The following is a 12717-nucleotide window of genomic DNA, read 5'->3' on the forward strand; positions in this document are numbered from 1 at the left end:
CAACCAAAACACTGTCATTAACCCCCATCCATTCCTCTCCACTGTTCTGGGTGTAAGAACTCACCTCTAGTTCTCTGTCTACAGCAAACCCCTCTCCCTCTGTGCCTAAATCCCACTACTTCTATGCAGGCATTAGTGAAGGCTACTGCTGTGTAGGCTATGGCATAGTCCTCCATCTAACTTCGATAACCCACTGGGTTATTAGCTTTAGCGTCTTATATATTAGGTTTAGCTTCTAGGGTTCTACCTAACCCTTTGTGGTGTTAATGCCAGGGCTTCTTATCAGTCCATCTTCTGTCCTAGGCTGCTATTTAACCCTGTGTCTTGTTTCTGCCTAGGAGATGGCTTAGAGAACAGCGTGGCGTCTCCTGGCACAGGTGATGACGATGACCCGGACAAGGAGAAGAAGAGGCAGAAGAAGCGCGGCATCTTCCCCAAGGTGGCCACCAACATCATGAGGGCGTGGCTGTTCCAGCATCTCACGGTGAGTGCCCACATAGTGGAGCAGCCTGTGCACACTGGGGCCGGAACTAGGGCTGTGGCAGCCGGTGATTATCAAGCAAATAACTGTCGGTATCACGGGAATTGACCGTTAATTAACATAAACAAATTTAGCATCTCCTGGCTTCCACGCATAGCCTACAAGCCACTGATGTAGACCTTTGGAACATCTACGTTTGAAAAATTTGAATAAATCTATTTAAAATACACCATCACAATAAATCCATTATTTATTTAAGAGAGATCGAAACAAACATGATATAAAGAAAATGTAGTTTATTTCAGAAGAACAGAATAGCATACTCTGATCTGGCTATGCCATATGGCTGTGGGTTACACTAGTTCATTTAGCAGACAAGATTTTCTTAAAATTCCGTGGCATTATTTTATATTATTTTATAGTATGAAGAATACAATTGAACATAGCTGAATAAAATAGAAAGGATGTTTTCTCCAAACAATTTCTGAGGGAGTACGCATACGGCTATTCAAAGAAACACGTCCTCCTATATGCTTAATTTATAGTTATTTATGCAACTTTAGTTGTGATACAAACATTGGACGATATGTTTTTATTTTTAATACGTTCCAAGGCTGTATGATACGACTCTAATGATGATTTGAAAAAAGTCACATGAAAGGCATGAGCTCTGCTTTGTTTCTTGCTCAGTCTGCACACACTTCATCAGTCTCTCATTCACAATTTGACAAGCACTTGATAATATCTCGAATTTGCCGACGGCAGTGATGCTCCCTAAAAAAATACATGCCTTTTACGGCCATTGGCCGCCCTTGGGCTGTACATGATAATTATAATTCCCTTCTCCTGGCTGTGTGTTCCGAAGCACCTCTCACTCACATGGCTCTCTCAGATATCTCAATTCTTATTAGCCAATGTCTGTCATGTGATCGGGTTCTTCTCACACGCGTCTATCTCAGCTCCGAAGTAGGCTATAAGTGAAGACAGACACATCGGGGATGCACCTGCTCACATCCTTGTTATTGAATTCCGAGGTGCATATGGAAGATGTTGAAGAACTGTCCTCAATTACATTTCGTCAGCCAATAAGATGAGTAGGCCTAACGAACAGCAAAAGCACTAGCCTATGTCAATCTACTTCCCCCATAGTTCAAAAGCTGACCTATTCTATTAGTCAACTTGTCCTTCTGTGCGAGAACTAAATATTCCAAACATAGTCTGGGCATGCGCTGTTTCTTGCCTTACTGCACACAAGCTGGGCATCATTCACAAGTGATAATATATCATTCACAAGTGATAGGCTAATATTGTCACCCATCAGAGTATTCTTGATTTAATTTTGTCTTTACATATACTAAATAATATGTGCGTGAAATTAGTTTTGATTTAGAGTTGACCATTATCATGCACCTGTCTCAGAACAGGGGAAGGGGAAAAAAATACATGTCAACTATGCACTTAAATAGCGAATGGAGGATGCTTTTCCCTTGGTTTATTTTCATGTCAGCCAGATAGTAAAGTGATGCAATGTGCTTAATATTAGGAAAGATGAGAAATATATATTGTAGGCCTAGCCTATAGAAAGCTGATGGGATCCTCCTCTTTTTATTAGAGGCCCTCAAAACTCTGTTTTCTCATGCAATTGCATAGCCTACAGAGTTGTTGCGCAACATAAGCTCATGGGCTCTCTTGAAGTGTTTGATTTGATTTTGAATTACATTTGCATTGATGCCAGAGTGATTAGAGGGACCAGGCAGTTGCAGGTTTGGTAGGCTTCTAATAACCATCAGAGATTGTAGAAGGCTAATTAACATGACTAAACGGTCACGTGGGATTTGCCTGCGGTCATGACTCGTGACTGCCGGTGTGGCGGTAATACGGTCACCCGTAACAGCCCTAGCTGGAACAATACCAGTATCGCGATACTCGTTAGTGTTTTGGCAAGGAAATATTGAACTTCTTTAGGAAAACAGCCCTAATGTTGGAAACAAACATCCTGTTGTCATCCAGAGTCACATGTATTTATTTTCCAAGCTGTAGCACACAATATTTGACATACAGCAGGTTTTTAAAGGACCAAAGACTTTGGTCTGTTTCTTGTTTTTATTTTTGCCATGGGGGGAAAAAAATGCGATATAGTCACAGCCCTAGTGGACACACATCACAGGAGGTTTGATGCACTTTAATTGGGTAGGACAGGCTCGTGGTAATGACTGGAGCAGAATAAGTCCGTTCCGGCCTTTATTATGAGCCGTGCTGCCGTCAGCAAGCTCCTGTGACACACATATACACAAGTGTACACACATGTACATGTACACGTACACAAACGCACACATACACACCTGTCACTGACTTGTCACGCTCGCCTGTCACTCACCTGTCATTGGTCCAGAGTGACCGGGTCAATTCAATCAGACAAAGCTAGTTTGCTCTGCTGAAGAGCCTCTGAGATGTGGAGGTAGTGCTGACGCCTAGCTAGTGTAACATCAGCAGCCCTGTCCACTGGTTTGGCACATACTGCACATCACATTTCCTTTCAATACAATACTGGCTCTGTGTTTATTCTACACTGACAGCTACACTGTTTTTTTCACAGAAACATTTTGCACAAACATCATCCAAACCGGAAAATGTAGCCTACATCAGTCCTAGCTCTAACTGCCGAAAGACTGACATAACACAAGCAGTCATATTTAGCTAACTCTTGGCTGACCGAAACCACAATATGAATGAGCTAATAGCAATTACTATTTACAATTCATCACATCACAGGTGATCTCTCCATTGATCGAAATAATTGAGTAAAACACTTGTTAAAAATCTAAACTAATCCGACATTTGTGCGCGCCACCACGTTTGTTTTTTCGCATCAGCCAAAGACAAGAAGAGGAGACAAGATAAGTTTGGTCTGTTTGCAGTATGCATTGAAGGGGGTGTGTCGTCTACGATCATTCATTTCCCTTCATTCACTTCCCGGAAGTTTACTCGAAAGATTAGTGAACCATTCCTTCACCTCAATATCCTCTCTAGGCTAGATGGGACTCTACCGTCCCACCTGACCAACATCCGGTGAAATGGCAGAGTGCCAAATTCAAATTAAATTACTATAAATATTCAACTTTCATGAAATCACACATGCAATACACCAAATTAAAGCTACACTTGTTGTTAATCCAGACAACGTGTCAGATTTCAAAAAGGCTTTACGGCGAAAGCAAACCATGCTATTATCTCAGAAATAAAGATGTACTTCATGCCTTACCTTTGACAAGCTTCTTCTGTTGGCACTCCAATATGTCCCATAAACATCACAAATGGTTCGATTAATTCCGTCGTTATATATCCAAAATGTCAATTTATTTGGCGTGTTTGATCCAGAAAAACACCAGTTCCAACTTGCACAACATGACTACAAAATATCTCAGACGTTACCTGTAATCTTTGTCCAAACATTTCAAACAACTTTCCTAATACAACTTTAGGTATTTTTTTACGTAAATAATCGATAAAATTTAAGACGGGATATAATAAGTTCTGTTATACTCCCAGATATCATTCAAACAGTTTTAGAAACTTCAGAGTGGTTTCTATCCAAATCTACTAATAATATGCATATCCTAGCTTCTGGGCCTGAGTAGCAGGCAGTTTACTTTGGGCACACTTTTCATCCGGATGTGAAAATACTGCCCCCTATCCCAAAGAAGTTATAACATCTTTGGTCTGACAGACGTTTACGTGACACCCAGATTGCATTGTATAATGTCAACCTGGCGCCACACATAGCTGGCAAACAGAATAGCGCATCATAATCAGTACAACCTTCAAAAAAGTATTTTATACACATACAGTCCATTACAGTCTATGCAATAATCGGAATGCATTATTTGTCACCAGTATTTGAAAACATGTGAATAAAACTGTAAATACATTATGCTCCATACATAGATACATCATATATATTTGTTATAAAAACAAACAATGAAGGCAATGCGAGCACCAGCCAGACAAAGTTTGTTCAAGATTGCGCAAATGTCTACATACATGATCTGCGGAAACACTGGGGAAGTGCTTGGGCTCTCCTCCAAGAGAGAAGTTTGTCCGGCTCAGTAAAGCCTATATTCTGTCCGTTGTTTGAGGTTGAGAGGTTGCATGTTAAGCGGGCTTCTCGCCAAAACACAGAGGAGCTTGTTTGTTTGCCTCACTCTCTCTCTCTTTGCCGAACACTTAAATCAGACAACATCTGACAACGGCTCATTCACTTCAGTAGGCAAAGAGTGACACTACGCCTTGGATTAAATATTCAGAGGACACCTTCATTCTGTGGATAGTTTTAGAAATGAATATCTGTGTGTGTGTGTGTGTGTGTGTGTGTGTGTGTGTGTGTGTGTGTGTGTGTGTGTGTGATGTGTGTGTGTGTGTGTGTGTGTGTGCTTGTGTTTATTATTAGCGAGGGTCCCTGTCAAGCCACTGTAGAGTCAGGAGTCACTGAACAGTGTTTGTGTGCACTGAGGTGATAAAGCTAGCCAGGCAGCATGGTCCAAGAGAAGGGAGTGTGTGTGTGTGCGGTGGGGGGGGGGTTAGGGTTGTCATGTCCCACCGCCCTCTCTGATGTCAGAACATTATCAGAACGGCGGTCTGTATTGATTTTTAACCGGGAGGTCTGATTTCAGGCAGAGAGGTGGACGGGACACACAAGCTGGTGCCTGCTGACCACGTGGCATAGTTAGCATGGACAGAGTGATAGGATGAAGGAGGGATGTATGAATGGAGAAGAAGAATGAGGGAGGAAGGTAGTGAACCAGGGCAGGTCAGAACCCCAGGATGATCCTGATCCTCTCATTTAAGAGGGTCAGGTGCCCCCCACTCCCTGTGCCTGCGTTGCCCAAAGCCTCTGCTCCCCTGATTACCTAACCAAAGCCCAAATAATGAGTGGCTAGCAAATACGGCCTAATTGAAAGGGCTGTAAATCCATTACATATTGGTCAGGGATAATCAGGAGTGCTTTAATCACTTTTATCTATTCAGGAGCAGTGTAGCTGCAGCACCACCACACAGCACAGCTCTTAACCTTGCAGTACCACCACACAGCACAGCTCTTAACCTTGTAGTACCACCACACAGCACAGCCCTTAGCCTTGCAGTACCACCACACAGCACAGCCCTTAGCCTTGCAGTACCACCACACAGCACAGCCCTTAACCTTGCAGTACCACCATACAGCACAGCCCTTAGCCTTGCAGTACCACCATACAGCACAGCTCTTAGCCTTGTAGTACCACCACACAGCACAGCCCTTAGCCTTGCAGTACCACCACACAGCACAGCTCTTAGCCTTGCAGTACCACCACACAGCACAGCCCTTAACCTTGCAGTACCACCATACAGCACAGCTCTTAGCCTTGTAGTACCACCACACAGCACAGCCCTTAGCCTTGCAGTACCACCACACAGCACAGCCCTTAGCCTTGCAGTACCACCACACAGCACAGCCCTTAGCCTTGTAGTACCACCACACAGCACAGCCCTTAACCTTGCAGTACCACCACACCACACAGCACAGCCCTTAGCCTTGCAGTACCACCACACCACACAGCACAGCCCTTAGCCTTGCAGTACCACCACACCACACAGCACAGCCCTTAACCTTGCAGTACCACCATACAGCACAGCCCTTAGCCTTGCAGTACCACCACACAGCACAGCCCTTAGCCTTACAGTACCACCACACAGCACAGCCCTTAGCCTTGCAGTACCACCATACAGCACAGGCCTTAGCCTTGCAGTACCACCACACAGCACAGCCCTTAGCCTTGCAGTACCACCACACAGCACAGCCCTTAGCCTTGCAGTACCACCACACAGCACAGCCCTTAGCCTTGCAGTACCACCATACAGCACAGCCCTTAGCCTTGCAGTACCACCATACAGCACAGCCCTTAGCCTTGCAGTACCACCATACAGCACAGCCCTTAGCCTTGTAGTACCACCACACAGCACAGCCCTTAGCCTTGCAGTACCACCACACAGCACAGCCCTTAACCTTGCAGTACTACCATACAGCACAGCTCTTAGCCTTGTAGTACCACCACACAGCACAGCCCTTAACCTTGCAGTACCACCACACAGCACAGCCCTTAACCTTGCAGTACCACCATACAGCACAGCTCTTAGCCTTGTAGTACCACCACACAGCACAGCCCTTAGCCTTGCAGTACCACCACACAGCACAGCCCTTAGCCTTGCAGTACCACCACACAGCACAGTTCATGGCTAGGCTACATATCCTTGGCTGGATATTTCTCCCCAACCCGCAGAATAGAATGGGCTTCGTTTGGAAGCTGACAGTGAGCTTGAAGTTAGATGGTTGTCCTGTGTGTGAAGGAGGGAAAAAGGGGAAGATAGAGAGGGTTGAACATTTCGGGGGGGCCACCTACTAGGGTGGTTAGACACACACACACACACACACACACACACACACACACACACACACACACCTGGTTAATTTGGTGCGCTCATACTACAGTATGTGACCAAAAGTATGTGGACACCTGCTCGTCAAACATTTCATTCCAAAATCATGGGCATTAATATGGAGTTTGTCTCCATTTTGCTGCCATAACTGCCTCCACTCTTCTGGGAAGGCTTTCCACTAGATGTTGGATCATTGCTGTGAGGACTTGCTTCCATTCAGTCACAAGAGCATTAATGTGGTCGAGCACTGATGTTGTGTGATTAGGCCTGGCTCACAGTCGGCGTTCTAATTCATCACAGAGGTATGCGATGGGGTTGATGTCAGGGCTCTGTGCACACCGATCTCGACAAACCATTTATGACCTTTCTTTGTGCACAGGGGCATTGTCATGCTGAAACAGAAAACTGTTGCCACAAAGTTGGAAGAACAGAATCGCCTAGAATGTCATTGTATGCAGTAGCGTTAAGATTTGGGCCTAGCCCAAACCATGAAAAACAGCCCCAGGCCATTATTCCTTATCCACCAAACTTTACAGTTGGTGCTATTTATTCGGGCAGGTAGCGTTCTCCTGGCATCCCCCAAACCCAGATGTGTCCGTCGGACTGCCAGATGGTGAAGTGTGATTCATCACTCCATAGAACGCATTTCCACTGGTCCAGAGTCCAAAAGCGGCAAGCTTTACACCACTCCAGACAACATTTGGCATTGCGCATGGTGATCCCGGCCATGGAAACCCATTTCATGAAGCCCCCACAAACAGTTATTGTGCTGACGTTGCTTCCAGAGGCTGTTTGGAACTTGGTAGTGAGTGTTGCAACCGAGAACAGACCATTTTTACGCGTTACACGATTCAGCACTCGGCGGCCCCGTTCTGTGAGCTTGTATGGCCTACCGCTTCGCATCTGAGACTATGTTGCTATTAGACGTTTCCACTTCACAATAACAGCACTTACCTATTGACCGGGGCAGCTCTAGCATGGCAGAAATTTGACCAACTGACTTGTTGGAAAGGTGACATCCTATCACAGTGCCACGTTGAAAGTCACTGAGCTCTTCAGTAAGACCATTCTACTGCCAATGTTTGTCTATGGAGATTGCATGTCTGTGTGCTCGATATTATACACCTGGCAGCAACGGGTGTGGCTGAAAGGGCCGAATCAACTAATTTGAAGGGGTGTCCACATACTTTTGGCAATTTGGTCGAATTAGACATTTCTCGCTTTATTGAGGGATCATTAGGCTTCTTTCCTGGCGACTCGAGGAATGCCCGTTTGAAGGCCTCTCACAGTTCCAATGCTCCCCTGCTCCAAAAAAGCAGAGAAAGAAGCAAAGAAAGCTTTTCAGCCTCTCCACCAATTTCCTTTAGAATTGTTTTAAAATTGCATTGAAAGAGTGGAAAGGGGAGACACAAGAGATTGGATCCAGGGGCAGTTGTTCTAATTCAGAGAAGTAAAGCTTTCAAAATCCCTTTTTTCCCACTCTCCCTTATTACCTCTCCTGCTTTGAGATGTTTTCTCAAATCTTGATTTGTCTGTTGTGAGATGCCTAGGCCAGACTTGTACAAGCAATAATCCCTCCATTTTAAGTCAAAAAGAAGACTAATTGAATTATGCCCCTCTACTTTACTCTACCCTCAACACATCCACACACACACACACACACACGCACACACACACACACACACACACGCACACACACACACACACACACACCCATTCGCCTTTTCTTTTAATTTGTTAGGCAAATGTACTTTCCATTTCAGGATGCGTTTGTGCAGGGGCGAATTCTTGGGGACTTTGGCCCCTGAATGGCCTATTGCAGCATTCTTCCATTGACACATTCATTAACTGAGGCAGAGAGTGAAAGGTAGCGGGGCTTGTATTTTCTCCAGCGTGCTAGCTTCTCCACCATGAGAGCGACCACAGGGGTCTCCCTACATATGTTCTCTACATCCAGCCATTGTCACCTAATTCTGAAAGAGCTCAAAAGGACGGGACCCCCTTCACACCGCGAAAAACAACACAGGCCAACAGTAACAATTGTTGGCTTTCGGATTCAGAATAACAAAATCGCCTCCCCCTCCCCTCCCCTCCCTCCTCGCCCCCCTCCTGGGTTCCCCCTGACCTCACACTCTCATGGGAGAAATCGCAGGGCGGCTTTCTTCATCACAATCAGATATGGAAAATAGGCCTGCTTCAAATGCCACTTGCCCCTCAGTCCTTCAGCGGCCTTCAGTCAGCCCAGGGAGAATGAAACACAGCATTTTGTGTGTGGCAGCCGAGATCTGATATCTTCTATACGTAATGAATACGCCGGCAATTATTTGTTCGAGTTATTGTGATAAGCCCAGCCTCTTTCATGTATGTATTCATATAGCAGCAGAAAGCATGCGAGCTGGCTTCTTTTATGCCCTGTGTGGAATTGGCAAACTGCTGAGATCAGCTGGCGTAAGCTAGCACTAGAGGGCCAGAGACAGTCTCTCCCTCTCCCCTCCCTCCCTTTCTCTCCCTCTGTCTTTCTGAGTTTCTGGATGTCTTCCAGTCACATTAAGGGAAGTGAAATACCAGACTGTTGGTATAAGCTTTTCAATACTACAGGGAGATTATGTTATCAGAAAGGTAAACTTCACTGTTAGGGGTAAAATGTTCGACTGCACTTCAAAAGCAGGGAGGCAGAAAGGGAAGGAGGGAGGGAGGGATGGATGGAGAAACAGGAAGATAGGATAGATGTAAGGAGCGGAGGAGAGGGAAAGAGAGAGGTGGGCTCTAGGGAGAAAAGGGAAGACATAGGCAAGGTGAGATAGACAGAGAGTGAGGTTGTGTTGCTAGGCTAACTGCTAGCTGGGGCGTTTCCATAGCAGTAAAAGGGGCTGCCCCTTCATTTGGTGAAGTTTTCCTAATTAGCCTTTTGGCGCCCTCAGCCTTCCGCTTTTGTAGCAACCTGCTAGCCCTCTGTTAGCCCCAAATAGAACCTGCTAAGGCAAGGGTCGAACCAGGCAATGAAAACAGGAAGCACTCACATTCAAAGATACCACTCCCGGCCTGGCCTTGTCTTTTGACTAACCTAAATCCTCAAACACCTATAAAAATAAATAGGGGACCTCAGGAGCAGACGTAGTGGGGCTAGTGTGTGTGTGTGTGTGTGTGTGTGTGTGTGTGTGTGTGTGTGCGTGCGTGCGTGCGTGCGTGCGTGCGTGCGTGCGTGCGTGCGCATGCACTCACCCATAAGTGTAATGCAGTCTATGAAGGAAGGGGTTGCACTCTCAGGCAGGCATCAAGCATCTCAGGTTTTGTGCTGGGCCATGCACCGTTTTGGTCGGGGTGTTTGGGGAAATGCTGTTAAGCTGCTAAGCCAAGTGTATTGCAACCCTGGGCTGTCTGAAAGGGAAGTGATATATCCCAGGGTCAGTTTGGGGGTCGTACGTTGAGCCGAACACTTTCACGTGGGTTCATTTGAATTGTGTTTCGTATAGAGCCGTGTTGCATATTCACTGGAACCTTAGATATAACTGGTATCTTTCACTGTCAAAAAGCGTGACTGAATGTTGTGAAGCTTTGTGTCATTGAGAAGAATTAGTTATTTATATCATGGGTATTTTTTTATCTGCTACAATCATGAGTGTATGAAGACATCTGTAAATCAGATGCAGCAGGGTAGGAATGAGTGTATGAAGACATCTGTAAATCAGATGCAGCAGGGTAGGAATGAGTCGCTCTGGATAAGAGCGTCTGCTAAATGACTTAAATGTAAATGTAAATGTATGAAGACATCTGTAAATCAGATGCAGCAGGGTAGGAATGAGTGTATGAAGACATCTGTAAATCAGATGCAGCAGGGTAGGAATGAGTGTATGAAGACATCTGTAAATCAGATGCAGCAGGGTAGGAATGAGTGTATGAAGACATCTGTAAATCAGATGCAGCAGGGTAGGAATGAGTGTCATGTCATTGTGACATGATGACTGCCATGATCCAGGGCAAAATTAGTTACACAAACATAACTATCAATGGTAACATAGACAACAACAGCGGAAGTAGAGAGATGGCACCTACAGTATCAACCCTGTCAATATAGGAGTTAACATGAGTGATGACATGATGAGTGGATGAGCAGTATTGATGTGATGAGTTGATGACTATTAATGACGTGATGAGTAGATGAGTAGATGAGTAGTAATGACGTGATCAGTAGATGAGTAGTAATGACGTGTTGAGTAGATGAGTAGTAATGACGTCATTAGCAGATGAGTAGTAATGACGTGATGAGTAGTAATGACGTGATGAGTAGATGAGTAGTGATGACGTGATGAGTAGATGAGTAGTAATAACGTGACGACGTGATCAGTAGATGAGTAGTAATGACGTGACGACGTGATCAGTAGATGAGTAGTAATGACGTGACGACGTGATCAGTAGATGAGTAGTAATGACATGATGAGTAGATGAGTAGTAATGACGTGACGACGTGATCAGTAGATGAGTAGTAATGACATGATGAGTAGATGAGTAATAATGACGTGTTGAGTAGATGAGCAGTATTGACGTGATGAGTTGATGACTATTAATGACGTGATGAGTAGATGAGTAGTAATGACGTGGCGACGTGATCAGTAGATGAGTAGTAATGACATGATGAGTAGATGAGTAGTAATGACGTGATGACGTGATGAGTAGATGAGTAGTAATGACGTGATGACGTGATGAGTAGATGAGTAGTAATGACGTGATCAGTAGATGAGTAGTAATGACGTGACGACGTGATCAGTAGATGAGTAGTAATGACGTGATCAGTAGATGAGTAGTAATGACGTGATCAGTAGATGAGTAGTAATGACATGATAAGTAGATGAGTAATAATGACGTGATCAGTAGATGAGTAGTAATGACGTGATGAGTAGATGAGTAGTAATGACGTGATGACGTGATGAGTAGATGAGTAGTAATGGCGTGATCAGTAGATGAGTAATAATGACGTGTTGAGTAGATGAGTAGTAATGACGTCATCAGCAGATGAGTAGTAATGCCGTGATGAGTAGTAATGTCTTGATCAGTAGATGAGTGGTGATGACGTGATGAGTAGATGAGTAATAATGACGTGATGACGTGATCAGTAGATGAGTAGTAATGACATGATGAGTAGATGAGTAATAATGACGTGATGAGTAGATGAGTGGTGATGACGTGATGAGTAGATGAGTAGTAATGACATAATGAGTAGATGAGTAATAATGACGTGATCAGTAGATGAGTAGTAATGACATGATGAGTAGATGAGTAATAATGATGTGATGAGTAGATGAGTGGTGATGACGTGATGAGTAGATGAGTAGTAATGACATAATGAGTAGATGAGTAATAATGACGTGATCAGTAGATGAGTAGTAATGACATGATGAGTAGATGAGTAATAATGATGTGATGAGTAGATGAGTGGTGATGACGTGATGAGTAGATGAGTAGTAATGACATAATGAGTAGATGAGTAATAATGACGTGATCAGTAGATGAGTAGTAATGACATGATGAGTAGATGAGTAATAATGATGTGATGAGTAGATGAGTGGTGATGACGTGATGAGTAGATGAGTAGTAATGTCGTGATCAGTAGATGAGTAGTAATGACATGACGACGTGATCAGTAGATGAGTAGTAATGACATGACGACGTGATCAGTAGATGAGTAGTAATGACGTGATGAGTAGATGAGTGGTGATGACGTGATGAGTAGATGAGTAGTAATGACATAATGAGTAGATGAGTAATAA

The 12717-nt window shown here is 44.4% G+C and overlaps 1 protein-coding gene across 8 annotated transcripts in view; it reads left to right on the forward strand.

Moving 5' to 3' along the window:
• The window catches only part of LOC115146077 (homeobox protein Meis2-like), a 114998-nt gene that overhangs the window by 41690 nt on the left and 60591 nt on the right, over window positions 1–12717 (forward strand). For 7 of the 8 annotated variants that reach the window (XM_029687860.2, XM_029687861.2, XM_029687863.2 and 4 more), the window contains one exon: window positions 339–484. In XM_029687860.2, the coding sequence (XP_029543720.1) occupies window positions 339–484 (146 nt within the window). The remainder of the gene's footprint in view (window positions 1–338; window positions 485–12717) is intronic. The other variant, XM_029687864.2, reaches the window with a different exon arrangement.

This window comes from Oncorhynchus nerka, linkage group LG18 (genome assembly GCF_034236695.1).
Source record: "Oncorhynchus nerka isolate Pitt River linkage group LG18, Oner_Uvic_2.0, whole genome shotgun sequence".
NCBI lineage: Eukaryota > Metazoa > Chordata > Actinopteri > Salmoniformes > Salmonidae > Oncorhynchus > Oncorhynchus nerka.